Here is a 21,160-nt window from a genome sequence, read left to right as displayed (position 1 = left end):
CATGCAATATGAAAGGAATGGTGGTAAAACACAAACCAGGCAATGGTGAGAAAAGACTACTTCAGAGGACACTGACCACTGGACTTGCCAAGAGTAAGAGTACCAATGGTGGACAGGGGGGTAGAGTAAGACAGAGGTGGGGACTGACAGCAGGAGAGCACACAGATGCCTGTCAGGCCCAGGCAGTATGGCTGGCACAGACTATGCAGGAGGGACACACACCATCCACTGGGTGCATCCCTCAGCCTGCATGTAGCCCGCTGTACACATTTTGATGACTACAACACAATCTTACAGCAGTGACCTTCACCGAGCTGCAAAGTAGCACACTCAAGAATGCCAGGAATGAATGTTCAAAGATGGATGCTACCTTAGCAGCCATCTCAACTTAATTCATTTCTGTTCCCCTACAATGTGGGGAACAAAGCCGTGCAGGTGGAAACCTCCTACCTGAGCTCCTGCTCCTGCTCCTGCATCTATGGCTCCCGCTCCGAAGACACATCGCCCTCTGCCCCGCTGCTGGCGCTGCGGTCCTCTTTTCGGGGTACATTTCGTTCTTTGCTTGACTCGGAAGGCCCCTTGGCTCTGGTCTTTTCTTTTCTCTGCTGCTGCTTCTCCAGCTTTGACAGCTGATCAAAAAAGAAAATATTTTGAAGCGGTGAAGACGCGACGAGGTAGCCAATGCATGAGAACTTCCCATATGGAAAGCACAGGCAATGCTCCTGCCTGGTGCCTGGTTTATCCCAATTGCTCACAGATCCAACTATGAACAACCCTGATCAAACAGCACCTGAATCCTTAGCACAGATTCTCTACCTGCTACCTGCCTAATGCTGCTCTGACTTCTCATCATCCAGCGTGGGGGATGTGAAGACAGCCAAGTCCAGGCTTCTTACACCTGCTCAGAAGAACTTAAATGACAAAGGCTTTTTTTTTTTCTTTTTTTTTTTAGCTTGTTACCATTTTCTTTGATGGCATTGTAGCTTTTCTCACCATTGCCTTCCCATTTACTATTTTTTAAAGAGTGTTCAAAGCATTCCACTGTTTGCTGAAGGTAACAAAGAAGACTGTGGAATAAAATACACTGTCTCAGTTACATTCTTGAGCCTGAAGCCTGACTCATCCAAGCCATGTGCTCCTACTATGCTAATGGTAGTCACAGATGGGCCACCAGCCACTGGAGCATCCTCCAACTTTTGGGGTGGGACACATGATCTGATGTGACCTGGACCCATCTCTTCCCTTGATATCTCCCCAACAGTTTCAAAGTAACCACAGACTAGACAGTCAGAAGAAACTTAGGTCATCTCACACTCTGAGCAACAGTACAGCCACTCCAAAAAAGGCTTGTAGAGAATACTAGCCAAGTTTTGGTTCACAAGATTTTCTTGGACCAAGAAAGGCATCTGTACCAAACCCTGAGAGACAGAAACACCCAGCTCCATCTGCTTCCCAGACCAAGTCTGCAGGCATTTTCTCCATCACATGGAAAGAAATTCAATGAAGAGCTAGCCTCTCCCAGCTGGCCTCTGCCCCGTGTCCAAAGATGCAATCACTGCACACAGCCTTCCAGAGCACTGCTTCTTTTATATACAGACTTTGAACTCAACCTTATACTGATGAACAATCAGTAGCTTTCAATCTGGTCCAAGAAACCAAATTTATTGATGATTGGCTTACAGTATTATCCTTCCCAATTTCCATTAACCTGAAAAGTTATAGCAAATTAACCAGACTGGTTGAGATGCTATATGATTTTGTGCTGAATTGCATCATTGATCCAGAGACTTTCTTCCCAGGTAACTTCCCTTACATGATTGCACCCCTGAAAGATTGTAAGAGCCAGAGGTGGTGGATAACTACAAGGAAATGATGTTTCCAGACACAACAGGGCAGGTGGGCATATAAACCAAGTGGTTGTGTCAGCATGTACAAGACCTGTGTCAGCTCAAACCAGACAAAATCCCAGCATGGAACAGTGGGAGGGGCACATGAAGTCTCACCCCTTGCTGAGGAGCTATTGGCTATTGATAGGAAGAGTTCATTTTCTTTAAGGGCATGAGCCTTAATAGGTCAACCACTCGCCAGGGCAGACCCTACACCCAAGAGCATTTGCAGAGACAAATTGGATCAATCAATGGTTTTGTTTTGTTTTGGTTGGTTGAGGTTTTTGTTTATTTGTTTGTTTTTTGTTTTGTTTTGTTTTATTTTTGAGACAGGGTTTCTCTGTGTAGCCCTGGCCATCCTGGAACTCCTTCTATAGCTCAGGCTGGCTTCAAACTCAGAGATCCACCTGCCTCTGCCTCCCGAGTACTAGGATTAAAGGCATGTGCCACTAGCACCCAGCTGAACAATGATTTTGAGAGAGAGAGAACAGCACAAAGTTGGGTGGGCAGGAAAATGGGGGTGGATCTGGGAGGGTTTGGGGAAGAGGATGAATATGATAAAATACATGAAATTCTCAAAAAATTAGTAAAAATATTATTTTTTAAAAAGATATTTTATAAAAGATACATAGCACCCCATGTACACAGGAAGGCTCGTAAGAATGTGTAGTGTTATCTTAGCCAAAAAAAAAAAAAAACTAGAAACAATGCAAATATCCATTAATAAGACAGATAAATATAACATGCTAAAGTCACAAGAAGTAATACTGTAGGACAGACAAATTTGCAAGTATAAAAATAGAAGAGACTTTAAAATCATGTTGTGCAAAACTAAAGTTTCAGAGACAGAACTACACACCATGATGAGCTCTTATACTACATGTCATGATAAGTTCATGCACTACGCACCGTGATGAGTTCACACACTGCACACTGTGATGAGCTCACACACTGCAAGCTGTGATGAGCTCACACTACACACTGTGATGAATTTACCCACTACACACTGGGATAAGTTCACGAAAATGGGTGGGAAGGCAGACACTAGCTCCAGTGCAGTGGAGAGGAGAGGGGAAACGTGGTGGAATGAAGAGACACAGGCTTCAACTATAACTGTCAACTTTCACTTTTTTAAGAACAGAACCAGACCTAGAGTTTGGCTTCTGACTAGGGCCAGGCCATGAGCTATTTGCACAGGACAGTTGGAGCACAGATGGCAGAGTGTATGTCAGCACAGAGCTTCCTACATCGACAGTCAGCCAATGAAAGGTGACCCCTACTCCACTGGGTTCTAGGTATGCGGCTGACTTCATGCTGCAGACGCTCATTGTCTGACTGTGGCCTGGTAACAAACAGCTCGTGTTCCAGGCCTTTAAACAGGAATGACCAAAAGAAAAGGTGACACCATCTTAGCATTTTTCAACTTGAGGAAGTGGCAACATGAACGTATGCTGCATTTCACTGCAGCATTATGCTCCATATTTTCTTTATACATGCTGCCACAGACAAGGAAGGGCTTTTTACACTAAGAATGTGTTTCATTTCTCTCTTGGTGTTGAAAATCTCTTTCTTTTTTGACACCAAGAGGTCAGGCATGAGTCCCTCTGTCTTACTCTTTTTTAAAAAAATCATCTTAGCTTGTAAATATACCTGGTGCTACAGAAATACATACTAAAAAATAGTTAAGATGGCAAATTATATGTGTATTTTGCTAAAATTTTACAATAATTTCAGGGGCTGGAGAAATGGCTCAGTAGTTAACAGCACTAATTGATCTTGTAGAAGACCCTGTTCCATTCCCAGAACCCACATGGAAGCTCCAGTACCAGGCACCCCACAACCTCTTCTGGCCTCAATGGGCACCAGGCATACAGAGATACATTCAGGCAAAACACCCATACCCATAAAATAATGTTTCATAAGAATAATTTTGGTATGTCAGGCAGTGGTGGTGTATGCCTTTAATCCCAGCGCTTTGGAAGCAGAGGAGCACAGATCTCTGAGTTCAAGGCCAGCCTGGTCTACAGAGTGAGTTCCAGGATAACCAGGGCAACACATAGAAACTGTCGCAAAAAAAAAAACAAATAATAATCATAATTATATAATAATACATTATAATAATCATTATATTAATATTATTATTATTGTTTGGTAAACGTAAGTTGACAGTACATGCTGGATTCCCCAATTTCTTTTATTTTCTGTATTTGTGGTTCATAAAACCTAAAAATTTGGGAGTCAGTGTTCTGCAGCACACTATGTTAAGCTGCCTTTTGGTGTATATACACTCCTGTATTCAATAGGTATAGGTAGATATCCACATAAGTGGATAATCACAGACGTGATCTAAGACAAGTGTTGAAAGTATGATATTTGTTTCAGATGGTAAGAGGCCCTTCTCAGTTTTGTTTCTCCATTTTAGAGGTAACACACGGGAAACGTGAATATTATGGGTGCCAAAAATGAATATTACAGGTACCAGCTTATTGTCAGATCTCATGTGAGTCTCATTGTGCCTTTTGCTTCCCGCTCTTTGTAACAGGTCCTAACAGAGAGGCATGATCCCAGGGACAGGGGCTGCTCTGGGACATCATAGCTCCAAGCAGCACCCATCAGATGCAGCTCTGATACAAAGGCATTGTCCCACAGTGCACAAATGTAGAGACATAGATTTGAACTTCACCTTAACCCTGTCCCCCCACCACAATGAGCCAAGCTTTTAAATCACATGTGATAATTCTTTAAGCAATAGGCACAGCCATGTTTCTGCCAAGCATGCAATGCTGACTCTCTTACATTACTTATCTTAAAATAACCCAATCCCACATGGCTCCAGGCCACCAAATAAAGTTCCCTGTGAGAACACTGTGAACCAAATTAATAAATTTAAGCCTTTTCTCGGAAAACTGGGTCCAATGCATCCAGGAGGTGGAATTTATATCTCAGGGCAGAGAAGCAGATGGGCTGTTTTCCTTTCCTTTTCTCTCTTCCCTCTCCTTCCCGCCCTCCTTCTTTCCCTCCCTTTCTTCTTTCAAGCAGATGGATCTTCCCATTTTTCTTTCCCTCTTCACTCCCCTACTTCCCTCCTAGGAACTAATGAGAAAAGGAAGAAAGAGAAAGAAAAACATGATAATGTGCATGGGCTCCTATAGAAAGTGTGGCTTTCAAATTAACAGGACATCCGTGTGGAAGAGAAGACCAGCACTGGGCTCTGTGAGTACAGCATCCAGAGTGCGTGTGGATACTGAGCGCTTCTCAGCTTCTCTCCGCTCTGCTTGTTTGGTGCACTGAAAAGATATCCACATTGTGAAGGAGACTTTGTCCCAAGGACTGACTTTAGAGCCTTGGAGACAAATCCAACCTTCCAAAGGCAGCTCTGGGCCCAAGAGCCCTCGAGGGGCTCTAAAAGAAGGACTTTCTTTGTCATGAACATCCCCAAGCTCTAAGAGCATTCTCTAAGATTATGTGAACACAGGCTCTATGTGCCCTGCAGCCAAGCCTGCAAACTGGAACACCTTGAAGCATCCAACAGGTACACAGGGAGCACAGAACTAAATATAAAGAACATGGTGGAGACGGGGCTATCATTCAGAGGGCAAGCCCTACCCACGGGTGTGCACATTTTTTATACACGTCTGAACAAACGTCATGCTAATATCACCTGCTAGGACCCCACTTTGCTACCATATGATTTTGCTAACTCTTCAGATGCCAAAACAATTTGTCACCATCCTCTCTGTGGACAATCCATGGAGAAGCCACTGTCAACACCACACTAGTCACCCCCCTAGCCCCTCTCCCCTTCCCTCCCTGCTGCACAAGCCGATTCCAGCTTCAAGGGGAATAGCGTCTGACCTTATGGCATGTGGTGTGTGACCTGTGGAGCTGCAGGGGTGTCAAAGAAGGGTTCACCTCACTGATACACACAGGAGTGAGGTGACACCACCTTCCTTCTTTCCTGACCTTGGCCACAGGGGAACCCTAGCACTGCACAGTGCTAGAGAGAGGAAGGGCTCCTGGGGTGCACAGAAGCCCCTGGTGAGCTTCTGTTAGGGACAGCAATTGTGCTGCTTACTGTTAAAAACGGGTGTGGTTTGGGACACTTGCAGCCAAGAGCAAACCAGCAAGGCTATGGGCTTTCTTACAGTTTGGCAGCATGCGAAATCCTGAGGCCTCTAGACCAGTGGTTCTCAACCTTCCTAATGCTGAGACCCTTTGATACAGTTCATGTTGTGGTGACCCCAACCATAAAATTATTTCATTGCTACTTTATAACTGTAATTTTGCTACTGTTATGAATCCTAATGTAAGTATCTGATATCCAGGATATCTGACCCACAGGTTGACAACCACTGCTCTAGACATTAAACCCCACCTTCTGTCCAGGGAGCCACATAACCCTTCTCCCTCAACATATTAACTTCATTTAACAGATATTCCCTGAACACAGATTATATTCCTCGCTCTAGTCTGGTGCCAGGGTCACAGCAGAGAGTAGTACATCACTTGCATCTTTGGAGCTTCCTGTCCACCAGAAAAATGGTTGGTAACCCCACTAAAGTGCCGAAGCCAGTCTCTGTTCTAAACACTTGACGTGTGTGTATGTGGATCCATAAGCCCACCTAAATGCAGTTCCCCCAGAGCCTTCCCATTGCCTAGAACATGTGGCTCATGGTCAGGCCTATGATGGCAGAAAGCAGAAGGCAGTGCAAAGCCTGAGTAGAAAATGATATACAGGAAGACAAGCCAAAGGAGCCATACCAGGAAAGCCTGAAAACCCGAGGTCCAGTCCCAGTGAAGGTGAAGCAAGCCAGCAAAGTGGATGAGTGAGGGGTGAGTTGGGGCTGTAGTGCCCCTCAGGCAGGAGCATCTTCCATGAGTGAAGGATGTCAAAACTCTGCTGGTGGACTCATCCCAAAGCTCTTGAACTGAGCAGATGGGAAAGTGGCACAGAGGATAAGGCACCAAGACTGAGTGGCAGCCAGGGTGCCCTATTCATTAAAACAATGGTAGGGATATGTCATTGCTCTGTGGCACATACAACATGCCAGATACAGAAATACAAAATGAACAGGCCAATGCTGTTTGGAAGAGCAGGCCAGGCAATGGCCATGGAGGGAAGGAAGGTTCAGACTCCTGGTTCTTAGCAGAGTGGTTATAGAACCCTTCACCTACAGGTACCATGACAAGGAAAAGAGGAACTCAGCCAGCTGCAGATAGATGAGAGGCACTGTACAGATGAGGGGGGCCTGCCTTCGGGGTTGGGGTATCTGTCGCTAATGATGGCAGCACTTCACTGGCAAGAGAAAACCAGTTATGCAGGCCTTTGATGCCCAGTGCTTCACCATAAATGACATGCCCAGGGCACTGGATGCTCAAAGTACCAGGGAACTATTACCAATACACTGTTCTTTCACACATATACACCATGACTTGGGGCATCTTTATCTCTTTATGCTATGGACATACAGTGGCACGGTGACAGAAACTATGAAATGAAAGGTGACTCCTGCTTGTGTGGTGCTAATAATGAGGGCTGTCTCCATTAATAACCAGAGGATTTGAGTCCTAGTCCTTCATGCTCGGTCAGACCCTATAATCTTGAAGATTCCATTCTCTCTAGGGAATGGCACATTCAAATGACCTGCAGCTAGCTACACCAAACAGGTTGGAAGGGTTCAAGAGGAGTCAGCAGGAAGGGTTGGGTGTGTTGTCTCCTACCCCACTTGCCTCCCTGGTGACAACCCACCAGACTAAAGCACCACACCCATCACTGCAGGGATCCCCCAAGAACTAGCTTCTTTGTGGCTTATTTCAGAACACCCATCACTACAGGGATCCCCAAGAACTGGCTTCTTTGTGGCTTATTTCAGAACACTCATCATTGCAGGGATCCCCAGGAACTGGCTTCTTTGTGGCTTATTTCAGAACAGACAGGTACTCTTTCACACTTGATGGAAGGATCATAGTCAGAAGGAGATGGGAAGGGTACCTTACACATGCTTTCAACATGATTAGGGACATCAACAGTGAAAACTCAGTGAGGCTATAGATGAGCTACAGCACATTTTTGTGATAACGTCTCACAAACCCCAAATCTGGTCATATCCTTTCTCTTATTGGAATCTATAACTTACAAAAAAGAGAGCCTCTGTCCTCCAAGGCCCAATGCACATACGGTGAAATTCTACTTCAGTTCCCTAAACTCCATCCATCTTCACACTGGAGAAACAAACGACCCTTAGATCCTGACAGTCGACTGTTCCCCTTCAGGATTCTGAGAACTCAAGAGCAGACATTATTGCTCCCAGATTGTTTCTGAGCACAATGAGGTCAGTGAAGAGAGAGCTTGCCCAAAGCCAAGTCCAGGCTGGGCAGGCTGGGCAGGAGCCAGGTTTCAGGACTGCCGGCCAAGCCTCCATCTGACCCATCTTCTCTTTGGAGCAAATGCTTACCTATGCCGGGATTTATTGAGGCTGCCAGGGCCTGGAGCAGCAAATCCCATTCCCATTCTTGCTAGGCTAATGTGAGGTACAGTCCTGTCTTTGAGTTATTTTAATGCCAGTTGTTTCCTGCCAGACTGTTCTGTCCTGCATATGAGCAAAACCTAATTAGAGAAAGAAGAAAATAACAAAGAAAAACTTAAGCCCCATGAAGTCAGTTCTGTGGTTTTTATAGACCCTGATGTAGATGGGAAAGTTCTGCTCCAACCAACCCCTTACAGAGATTCCAAAAACATCTTACTGTGCAAATCATACAGCTCAAATGTGCCCACCCCCACATGTGCACAAAGCATTACTCCTCCAAGTTGCTAGCGCACGCCTGTGACTCAGCTGATGTCAACACTGGCAGTCATGAGACACTAGGAGGAAGGACATGCCCAACCAGGTCTTCTGAGACAGGTACAAGTTAAAGGCAAAAGGACAGAATGCCTAATACATCATCCTATTAACTCATCTCAGCAGCTTCAGAATTTTATCTCCACAATGCCATCTCCTAAGTGTCCATGAATAAAGAATGCCAGTGAACAAACCAGGACTCAAGTCATCTCAGCTACACAGGATCCTCCTCTCACCCTAGAGATAAGCAGATGCTGTCCTTCCTTGTTTGTTTTATTGAATACTTAACTATTCCAAGGCAACACATAAGTAAAGCCCATTGGAGAGCAGAGAAAAGTTAAATCATGAGCTTTGCAGTCTACATTACTAAACTTCACTCTGTTTCTGTTTGCTCTTAGAACACAGAAACTTCTGCACAGCACCTTTCTTGATCATGGTATCTCCTCTGCCAGATAAGTGTGGACATCACCTTTCTACCAGTGCCACATGGGTCAGTAAAGCCCAAACAATACTGGGATAGCACCAGGGGAACACTGTCCTCTGAGATAGTGCATGGTGTCCTCAGGAGTAGATCACTGAGGGAATGACAGGAACCTGCAATCAAGAGCTATTGGCAATTAGTAACTGCCAGAAGAGGGCAAATCGTTCTTCTCAGAGAAGGCCCCACGTAGGTTTCCAGTGTTTGGTGGATGGCACCACACACATATGGACAGCACTATGTGTACGAAGAAAGAGGAAGGCATAGTAACAACCATGACATGAAGTTAGGAGAGGGGGTGTTAGAGGACATGGAGGAACTGGAAATGGTGAATGGGGGTGTATATGATCATAGTTCATTGCATACATGTGTGAAAGTCTCAAAGAATAAAATAAAAAGAAACCTGCACTCAAACTCTGGGGAAGGAACATTCACCAGCTAGCCCAATGGCTACAGGTCAACGTCACACACATTCATTTCTGCTTTCAGAACTGAGGCATCTCTTGAACTGTTGGAAAGTCTATGGGTCCAAAACCTCTCCTCTTTCTCCTGTCTTATCCTTCTACTCAAAGGCCAGGTGACAAAGGGATGGGAGAGGGAGGGAGGGAGGGAGGTTCTAATTGGGAAACGACCAGCAAAACATTGAAAAGATGCACATCTCTATCTACCAAGCATTGACAAGGTCTGCAGAAACATATTCCCATGTGTAACCTGTAACTAACAAAGCCATTTTTTAAAAACAGAACTGGAATTTATAGTTGAACAATTTATTTTATCAAACTGCAGCTTGATATAATTTTATCTTATGTGATAATTTGGAAGACATCTTTAAAAATATTCTTATGTAATGGAAAACCTGACGGAACATTTAAGAGGATGTTTCCATACACACCAGAGTCTGCCATTGTGTCAACTGTCATGTTCTGTTATTTTTAAATCAACTAGCTGCTTAATAAAAACATTACGAAGTAAAGAGCACACATGGTACCTAATTTTCATACATTATTAACTCTGCTTGAGGTTTTTGTGGGAATTTAAAAAAATCAAGTAAAAAAGCATCTGTCCCCATCTGAAATCGTGTAAGCTAATTTTATTTTCTAATTCCCTGTTGTTTCAGCATGCAAAGCTAGGAGGGTGTGGTGCCTTCCTCTTGTTCTTACTTAGCTCAGTCCCCTGGCCTTGGCTTCACAGGCTATCGCTGGATCCGCTCCAGTCTTCCACCTCAGTGGCCACTTGTTTTAGGCTACAGCGAGATGTGGAAAGTTCAGTCAGCCCTGAGGCCCTAAGTGAACTCCCTGCAGCTGCAGCACATGCTGTCAGAGTCCCCATATTCCCCAGCCCAGAGGCCGCCTGCAGCTCCTCTGAACAGCTACCTTTCAATGTCAGGGTCCCCATGTCCCCTTCAGAGTTTTGGCTGCTTATCTCCAGTCCCTTTTGATGAAGGTCCTTCTGGCCAGCCACAGAGGGTCAGGCTACTAACACTCTTAAAAGGACCAACTGTGAGGTGTAACCTGCTGGATCCCCTGGTGTGTACCTTCTCAGGCTCTCCTTCCTGGCTCCCTTTCTATTCTTCATACACTTCCTGAGGCAACTTCCTAAATAAAAACTACCTGTCCCTAAGTACTTTCACTCTGGGGAACCTAACCACAGGTATTCTAAGTGCTTTGTAATAAACCCAGGTTAACGTGATCACTCATTAGGCATAACCTGTCTGTCAGCTGGCCATCTATCAACCAAAATCTGATGCTTCTTCATGTGTCTCAACATTGGAGAACCATGTGGCTATTTTTGGTCACTGCCTTTCTTTTACAAGGCACTGGAAAGTGTTACAAACCAAAGGGATTATTGAATGATTTGGAGTATAATCCTGTGGCAGTTTTACTATACATGCAACCTTCTCTGCAAATTGGTTATCCACATAAATGGCAAACTATACACACTAGTGGTGAGGACTTTATTACTGTGTATGGACTCCCCGACCCTACTGGAAACAAGGTGTTGATGGCATTTTCTACCCTGCTGGTGTCAAAGCTGCTTTCTCCCTACACCTGTGGCCTGGGGTTTTCTCTCAGTAAGGGATGCTCATACAATTCATCCAGAGTGAGCAGAGTTATAAGACAGAAGTAGCCACTTCCTTTCCATTTATGGATGAGAGCAGGCAGAGACCACCTCCATCCACTGTTCCATCCTCTTACGGACCCATCATTTTTCAGGACATAGACAATTGACCACAAAATAATATAACAACTATATAATCATAAGCACTTACAGTCACTGTGTACTCTTGACTTGAGTCAACATCTATGGCATACTTGGCACATGCCTGGTTTAAAATCATGAACACCGGTAAAGTTTAAAGAGACACTTGAACAATTTCAGCTCAGTTTTCCAATGTGTAATTGGTAACAGAAAACACTTCATGAGCATTTTAAGCAAGTAGTGTTCTTTAAATGATTCAAAATGTTTCTTTAATTACAACAATCTTAAGGAAAAAGGGGGGTCTCTCTCCCACTTGGTCTATATGTTGTATAAATGCCAAGAGAGCAGATCTGGAACAATGAAGAATTGTTGCACAGGATAAGTATAAACAGAAAGAGGAAGACACAGGATCCAGAAAAGCGGTGGGCATGACCTGAGGAAGAAGCTGAGGCCAAGGGCAAACAAGGTGAACCCTCACAGCCAAAAGCCTGTCTTGTGCACAATGGAGCTGGAGAGGGATACAGAATGCAGGCTTGGGGGGGGGGCAACCAGAGGGAAGGCCAGGGGCTCAAAGAGGGGTAAGTGAAATGCCTTCAACAAGACTGTAGGAAGAGAAGAAAGACAAGCAAACATGTCTGCAGACTCATGTCCAAGCAGAGCAGTGACAACAAAACCCACAGGGTCCAACCTGGCTTTGTTGTGGCTTCCGGTCCCTGAGCCACCACAATGCAGACACTGCGGACTGCTTCAGTGAGAAGTAACAAGAGGTTAGCACAGAAGACAGGACAGCCCAGTCTTCCTCTGCAATAGCCTGAAAAGCTATCAAAATTAGTGAAGACCCATTAGTGTAGACTAGAGAAGAAAGTTCTGAAATACCTTGAAATGTGCTAAAGATTGCTGCTTGGGAGAGGGACAGGGAGAAACCAGCATAGATTATTTTTCAATATACACCTTCAGATATGGTATTATTTTAACTATGTGCATAATTAGTAAACCCTTACAAATTGATTTAAGACAGGAAATACATAAAGCAATATAGCCATTAAATCCAGCAATAAGGAAAAGAACATCAGTGACTGAGAAATACAGTTCATAAAGTTCTTCTGATAGTCATGGAAAAGACACTAAATAAAAAGAGCAGAACATGGAAATTTAACACAGGAGTCCAGCTATCTGCAGAGTGGGAGTTGTAGGGAGAGGGATCTGGGCAGATGCAGAAAAAGGAAAGGACATCATGGAAGGCCCTCCTACTGCTCAAGTCTACACAAAAATGAAAGGGAGGTGTGATGAGGGCCCCTCCCCTTCCACCGCAACAGCCATCAGTCTGGTCCTGGCAGACCCCTGACCAACTACTGTTGAACAGATGACAGAATGACTGTGTGGGGACAGACAAGTGGCCAAATGGAAAGAAGGATGGAACAAACAACAACCAACCACCACGACAATGTCTCCAGGGTTTAAACATCAAAGATGATGGCCCAAATGCTCTGTGTCAACTGAGACTATTCCTAAACATGCAAGCATTCAGAAACTATTATGTCCACCTCTACACTTAAAAAGCTAAAGAATAAATTACTCACAAAAGAATTCCAGCCTCTAAGGAAAATTATGCTAAGTAATATAACCAGCAAAATGAGTTATGCAAATTTAAAAACTAATTCTTAAATGAGAAAATATATAATTCAAACAAAAACACAAGCTTATCTGAATCTAAAAATCCAGTTCCAAAAGCAATTTTTAAAATGTGAAGAAATTCACATGCCTAATAAGCTCCCTCCACAAAAAGTTCAATTTCACTAGCAACTAACGATGCAAATATAAGTGAACTATAATTTATGATTCATCAAACTGACAAGAGTTAAACAAATAGACCCTTGAGCCTTTGTGAGGGTTTAAGGAAAAGATCTTTCATGTTGGTGATGAGGATTGTAAAACTAGAAAACACAATCTGCAATGGACTTCAAAGTCCTAAGCAGATGCACGTCTAAGCACACATACATGTAAACATATGCACATCTATGCACACGTACATGTAAGCATATATACATCTATGCACATGCATATACATCAGGACTCTGCAATTTCATCCCTCAGGATTTATCTTGTGGAAACACCTGACTACCAAGTACAAAGACATGTGTAAAAGGATGTTCACTGTACTTTCCTTTTTCACACTAGGAAAATCTTTAGAGTGATCTAAACATCCATAAAGGGAGAATTCTTTCACAAATTATGAGACCTTCTGTACAGGGGGATGTGCCAGTTGAGGCGTTGCTATAGACAATGGTGGTTAGAATATCAAATGAGGCCTCCTCTCATGTCTTCATTGTGTTTTAAAAGCATAATTTTAGAAACAGCATAAAGTCATTCTGAGTGACTGTCTGGTAGTGGAAGGCATGGAAACTTGAGAGAACAGAGCTGAGCATAGACAATGTGAGAGCAGTGGCAGGGAACGGGGGGTTGGGGAGGGACTAATCAGGAAAACCACACACCCTTGCTAGGGGCTTAGTGTGCTCCAGGGGCCACTCAGACAGAAGAGAGAAGCAGGATTTTGAAATGCAGGGCAGATGAGGCATGGAAGGTCAGTGAGGGGAAGAAGGAGTGAGGGTCCTAAATAAAGATGGTACCCCAGTTGTTACATGGAGGAAAAAAACCTCAGCTCCATTTAGTCACACTGTTTGTACATGTGAGTGAGGCCACTTCATTCTCAGTCCTCTTTTGCCCAACAGCTCAAAAAAAAAAAACAACCAGTTATTGTTTGTTTTTGCTTTTTTAGGGGAGCTCACCAACCAGCTCCTAAATAAATACACATGAAGGCTTATTCTTAATCATAAATGTCCGGCCTTAGCTTGGCTTGTTGCTAACCAGCTTTACTTACTTAAATTATCCCATCTATCTTTTGCCTCTGGGATTTTACCTTTCTCTATTTCTGTATCTTTTTCATTATTTCATGATCTGTGTCTTGCTGTGTAGCTGGGTGGCTGGGTGGCTGGTGACTGGCCCCTAAAATCCTCCTCTCCTTGTTCTCTTACTCCTTCTTCCTATCCTCCCAGATTTCTCCTTCTATTTCTTTTCTCTGCCTGCCACCAGGAGTTTTAGACAGACACAGTAACACAGCTTTACAGAGTTAAATAAATGCAACATAAACAAAAGCAAAACATCTTAAAATAATATTCCCCAACAACCAGTTTTTCTGCAAGTAACTTCAGTGAAATCTACATCCATCACCATTCTCAAGCCTGCCAGAGAAAACAGTGTTATTCAGACTATACACTCTAAAGTATGAAGGTGACATTTCTGCATATTTCACTGAATGCCCTCGGGTCACTCTGAGCCTATTTAGTCTCCAACTGCAGACACTGCAATGAAACCAGAAGTGTAGAAGGCAAAATTTCTAAAAATCTAATGTTGGCTCTCACCATTCACTTCTAAAAGGAAATGTTAACAAAATACCATAGACCTCTCAAGAATTCCACCATTGTGAGAGAATACAGGTTCACAAAAGCATCAACCATGGCTTTGGTATAAACAGAAGCTGCGACTCCTATGCCAAGATATTGCCACAAACGGAGCAATGGGAAGCTGTCAAGAAGTATCACCTCCTGGAGGAAATCTGCCCATGATGGAATTAGAGGAGAAACATAATGCTCCAGTCTCAAAACACTCACCTTGCTGGACAGACCCAGGAGAGCCTGCAGGGGCGTTCCTAACACCAACTCTGCTCATAGCTGCTGGGAATTCCTCAGAGCCCTAAGAAGCCTGACCACTGTCCCCACATCACCTTGGTTGTGCTGTTTTTCTCTACTTACAGCCTCCCACATCCAGACATCACCAAAGCAGAGATACTAAGAATAGCCCTTTAGGAGGGAGAGCTGGTCCTAGTGCCCATTAGCCTACAAGACCCTTGGGCTCTATCTACCCAGACTTACAATCAGAATCTCAGGGCATTCCTATGCACTTGCAACTGTGAGCTCACTGAGCCAAAGGCCTGGTGTAAGGAGAGCTACACTAGAACCACTCTATTAAATAAGACTGCATCCAGGGTCTTTGGAGTGAGACTGGTGGAAGATGAAAGGAACTAAGTCCCACTATCCAGCTACATCTTGTGGTTACTATCAATGAGAAGCCAACCCTTATGACTGTCTTCCATCTCCCCCATTCCAGTGGGTCCTTATATTAGTCACTTCTCTCAGTGCTGCTACAAAATACCTGACAAGAGAAGGAAAGGAGAGAGAGAGAGAGAAGAAGGGAGGAATGGAGGAGGGAGAGGAAGGGAAGGAGAGAGGAGGAAGGGAGGAAGGGAGGGAAGGAGAGAGGGAGACAGGGAGGAAGGGAGGGAGGGAGGGAAAGAGAGGAGGGAGGGAGAGAGACAGAGAGGGAGGGAGGGAGGGAGGGAGGGAGGGAAAGAGGGAGGGAGGGAGAGATGAAGGGAGGGAGGGAGGGAGAGATGAAGGGAGGGAGGGAGGAAGAGAGGAAGGGAGGGAGAGAGGGAGGGAGGGAGGAAGGGAGGACTGTAGCTGGAGAGCTTCTCTCTGGTCCCTCCAGCTCCGGCAGTCCGACAGCCCACTTATAAAATAAACACACAGACGCTTATATTATTTACAAACTGTATGGCCATGGCAGGCTTCTTGCTAACTGTTCTTATATCTTAAATTAACCTGTTTCTATAAATCTATACCTTGCCACATGGCTCGTGGCTTACCGGCATCTTCACATGCTGCTTATCATGGCGGTGGCTGGCAGTGTCTCCCTCCGCCTTCCTGTTCTCTCAATTTTCCTCTCTGTTTGTCCCACCTATACTTCCTGCCTGGCCACTAGCCAATCAGTGTTTTATTTATTGGCCAATCAGAGCAATTTGACATACAGACTATCCCACAAGAGGACTTAAGCTTGGCTCACAGTTTCAGGGTACAGTCCAGCCTGGCTGAGGAAGTGTAGTGGCAGAAGCAGGAGTCAGCTGATTACATTGTGTACAGTCAGGAAGCAGAGAGACAAATGTTCCTGCTCACCAAACTCGCTCCTTTGTATGTGATCCTGTACTATGGCCCAAGGATTAGTGCCATCCACATTTCCTAAATCTAGAAAATCTCTTACAGATGTGAATAGAGATTTTTCTTCAAGATGATTCTGTCAAACTGACAGTCAATATAAATCATCATAGTCTTTTCTAACACACTTCACCAACCTGGCAGCCTGTATATTTATTTACTCTACTTTGATTTCCTGCACCCCACCCAGAAATGAGGCCTGCCAACTCCTAACCCCATTCTTGTCCCATCTCAGAAAGGTCTTCTCTGGAATTCACAGGCAGAACCCACATCACCTTCTACCCTTTCACTGACTTCCACAGGACTGCTTGTCCAGATCTCTGGCCTGGGGCTTGTCTCTTGAGTGACACTATTCCAGTTGCAGTCCATCAGCAACAATCTCACCATGCAGTTCTTGCATTCCCTCCCTCCCCATAAGTGGCTGATTCCGCACGAGATTTTAGCCAAAACCCAAGATTCCACTCTTCAAGAAGTTTAAAGAATATTCACAGAATGGCTCTTTCAATCTACCCTGGTACTCAACTCTGCAGAGATGCAGTCAGGAATGCCGACCCAGTGGACTGTAAATGTGACCACCTACCAGCATAATTCATAACAAGCGAAAAAGGGAAACAGCACACTTCCATTAGCTAATGAAATGATAGATGAAGTATGGTCTATCCATATGATGGAATATTATTTGGAAATAAAAAGAACCAAATCACTGATACATGATACAACATGGATGGACACTAAAAACCATCTCTCTCTGAGCTAAAGAAGCCAGTCACAAAAGGTAACGTAATGTATGATCTATTTATATGAAATGTCCAGGATGGGGCCATCTAAAGACTGAAAGTAGGGTTATCAGTTGCTTAGAGCTGAGGAGGGTGGGGGAAGAAGGAGCTGAAGACAGGTTTGTTTATGATGGTGAGGATGTGATGATTATTATACAACCCTGAAGACTATGGGCCAGTGACAGTACATTTCAGGTGGGAGAACTGTATCTCAGCATAGTTGCATTCAAATGATGCTCCTTCTCATTTAGAACCTTGAGCCAAGCCATGGCTCCTCAGAGTCACAGAATATTTTCCATGATCTGGCCCCAAATACCTAACCAGTTTCACTTCTCAATTCTCTTCACCCTATGTCTCATGCTCTGGAATTCCAAGTTCTCACCCTCCCCACCATGCAATTCTCCTTTCTAGCTGGTATCCCAACACTGAAGCCTCAGCCTCACATACATCCCAGTCCTGTCTCACAGCTGGGCTAAGGTCTCTCCCCCTGGGAGCCACTGCACAATTTTTGCCACAGTCTGTTGTGCAACTCCAAAGCTCAGCCACTATTCTTGTCCACTCACAGACTGAACAGGCCTACAGGCACAGTGGCTGAGTCCTGGGTTATATCTACTACCTGATCACAATGTGTCTGTGAAAGTAACATTATCACACTGCTCAAATCTCTGGACCTCGTGGTCCAGCATGGAGTATACATTCCTTATAAGCTCCCAAACAGCCAAAGCCCAGGCTTTGGAATGCAAAGGTACTTTCCAACCTTTGGTAGATCCTTTTGGCCCCTGAAAGTAATTAACATCTTATGACACTTTGTCCCCAACTCTCTTCTCTGGACAATGAGCAAAAGATAACATATGGAACTAATTAACACAAGATGGAAGGGACAATGTGGCAGGCCTTGTCCCCTAAGAAAGAGCAGACAAAGGTAGGGGCATGTTAGGAATGGTATCCCCGCCTCCAGACTAAGCCCCATTGGCCAAAGGATTGACTCTTTCTACTGAGTCTGACTTCATGACAAGGAGAATTCCCCTGAGAAACATCCCTGAGATTGTTAGATTCCTCATGTCCATCATAAGGCAGTTAAATTTCAATGACAACAGCTGACATTTATACTGAGAAACTGGCCAAATTATATGGAGAATCTGGCAGAAGAAACCCTTCACTGCAACTAAGCACCCCCCTCCACCTTGGCTAAACTTATGATGTGAGATTACTTGTGTAGTGAGAGTCTGTGATGAGAATTAATGTCAATACTGGGCTCAGAGGTCAACAAATAAATTACATGATTCCCTGCCATTATATCAAGATCAGGACCATTCCTGGACAAATAGATGAAGAACAAACCTTGACAAAGCATGGGAAGAAAATGCCTCTGCTGTCACTGGAAGGTCAGCCCATCAAGATAAATGTTTAAATTTCAGGTTCAATCAGTTATGCAGAGGATGTCTAAGCCAGAGGCTTTCCACTCCACACCTATAAATTCTAATCCTCCCGTGAATCTGTGGGGACTGTGAACAAGTGAACCTGCAGACAGCCCAACATCTCTGCACAAAGCAACCTCCTCTCCCACTTCAAAACAATCCAGGGAGAAAGAGCCACACACCCAAGGCATCAGTTGTCTAGAACTGACCATTGTGTTGTCTTCCTAGAAAGACCAGGACCAGTAGGAAGAGGGAGGTATTCGGCGCTTCTAGGTATCCACCCTCTGAGCACCTGGTAAGTCTGTCTGAATTCTAAGGGACAAAAGAGCACAGGTTGAGATGTGGGAAAAAGGAAATGCTGGTGACAGCTTTCACGACTTTGTCAGCCCAATTAGAACCAACTATATGGGAATGAGGGTAAAGTCAGGTAATACTGACAATGTCCCAATAGATATGTCAGCCAATGGTAAACAGGTGCTTGGAGTTGGGCTCTAGAGGTGAGCTAAGCCAGGGAGCATCTTGGAGACATGACCAAAGTGAGACTACAGTGGTATCTTACAGAATAAGTGTCATTAAAAGTGGCTTCTACTAGGTCATGTCAGGAGGACTTAGAGCCAACAGAATTAAACCTGATAGAGCTGGACCCAACAGAAACAAATGTGAACCTTGGATCTCAGACCAGAGGCTAAAGAAGGTGGCTTCAGAACTGTTTCCTACGGGTCAGCAACAATGATACATCTGTTATGGTCTATTCCACTGCTGCCAGAACAGCAGGAAGTATGGCTGTCTCTCAGTCAAGACCCAGCTTGCTCTTGCTGAGGAAGGTAACAGCCAATGGATTCTTTGGAAGCCTTACACAGGGATGATATAAACTGAAACATGTTCAAATGTTTCAATTCAAACTGGGGACATAGTACTGCTCTTTTCAAGTTATCTGAAGACAGATAAAAGAAATTGGAACAGTGAGGGTCCATGCTAGTCTGGATCACATTCTACATTGACGTGCCATATACATTGTGGCTGAGTTGTAAGATGATGTTCACACATTATGCAGCATTTTTATACAAATTCAAAATTCTTCTAATGCAATCTTGAACTCTGTATTACTAGGGGAAAGAAAGACTAAATTCCAAAAGTCTATTATCACTCAGTATAAGCCAATTTATAAAATAAAAAATAAAATCAACTAGTATTAGGGTAACACTGAGGTCTTCAGCCAAGGAATTTAAGACAGTTGAGGACAAAGACATATCATCTCCTTCTCTCAAGACACATTAAAAACGCAAAAATCTACTTTTATACAAGTTTTGCACTCTGTTTTCTTCTCTGATGACTACAGTCTGCATGGATGCTGGAGTTCTCTATCTCTGACTGAGCAGATGCCTCAGCTGAAACTTGAAACTTGATGTTTTATCTCCTCCATGAAAAGCAGACTTTACACGTCTTTGGCAAGAGTTTGGGGGGGGGGGTCCCCAGGTTCCTTACAGAAAAAGAACATCTCATGACAAACACCAGTCATTTCTAAAATTCACACCATGTATTTTCCACAAATACTCAAATCTACAGGTCTCCTGAACAGGAAGGGGGATGTTTCCCTTCCCACCAAGAGTGGGTCTTGCATCTATTGGGTGGAATCCTCTGAACAAAGTCAGAAAGTTTTAAAGCTAGACATCTTGACCATGAGCACAGGGAATGAAAGCCACAGTCATCTGCAGGCCTTGCTCCCTTTCTCTTGAGCTTCTTCTCAAGAGGCTAACATGCTAACAAGATTCTAGTCGATTCCTGGACCCTGTTTACTATAATCTGAATGTTTCACTGGGTGTATGAAGTCATGTATCCATACAGTCATCTGTTTCCCCCGCTTTCTTTTGCCATACGCTTTGGGTGGCTTGCTTGTAGTGGTCTTCTCATCATCAACACAAGCCACTGGGATCATGTGGGGACTCTGAACCCTGGTGGCCTGATGCTGTCCTTCAGGGAGTAGCTACTGTAATATGTGCCAACAAGGTTTCATGACTGCCAGTGTGACTGCTGTTGTGATCACTGTCCCATCATGCCACCAGTCTTTGTGGGATTCTTTGTGCTGTAGCTAAAATTGGCATTGCATCACTGTGTGATCCTAAGAATTATAATCAAGACCTCTTATGAAAGTAGAAAAATGTAAAAAGCTCAGATATTTGGGCTAGGGTGACGACTACTCTTACTTAGAACAGGAGTCCAACATGCTCAACTCCTTAAACTCTAGACACTGTGCTCCACTGTTGGTACTCATGGTGGGACACCCACATGCATGGCTACCCCAGATTCTCTTCACTATAGCACCTCAGCACAGCACATCACGCCCTGACAGACAGGCCTTTCCAGGGTCACAGTCTCAACCAACAGGTGCTCCCTCTGCAGTCTGCCTGCCACATACTGGCTGAGCCAAAAGACTGTATGGGATAGAGATCTAGACAACACATGGGAGAGGTAACTGGCAAGGGATTCTGAAAGTCTTTAGGAGGGACTTGAGATGG

General features: G+C 44.3%; 1 protein-coding gene across 2 annotated transcripts in view; it reads right to left on the bottom strand.

The window, feature by feature from the left end:
- The window catches only part of Dtd1 (D-aminoacyl-tRNA deacylase 1), a 176,555-nt gene that overhangs the window by 24,048 nt on the left and 131,347 nt on the right, over positions 1–21,160 (bottom strand). Inside the window, exon 5 of one of the 2 annotated variants that reach the window (XM_059261562.1) lies at positions 451–629. The exons of the other annotated variant lie outside the window; for it this stretch is intronic. Coding sequence (XP_059117545.1) covers positions 477–629 — 153 coding nt within the window. The 3' untranslated portion in view covers positions 451–476. The remainder of the gene's footprint in view (positions 1–450; positions 630–21,160) is intronic. 2 annotated transcript variants of the gene reach the window in all.

Source organism: Peromyscus eremicus, chromosome 4 (assembly GCF_949786415.1).
Source record: "Peromyscus eremicus chromosome 4, PerEre_H2_v1, whole genome shotgun sequence".
Classification (NCBI taxonomy): domain Eukaryota; kingdom Metazoa; phylum Chordata; class Mammalia; order Rodentia; family Cricetidae; genus Peromyscus; species Peromyscus eremicus.
Note: the sequence above shows the minus strand (reverse complement) of the source record. Positions and strands in the feature narration are given on the sequence as shown.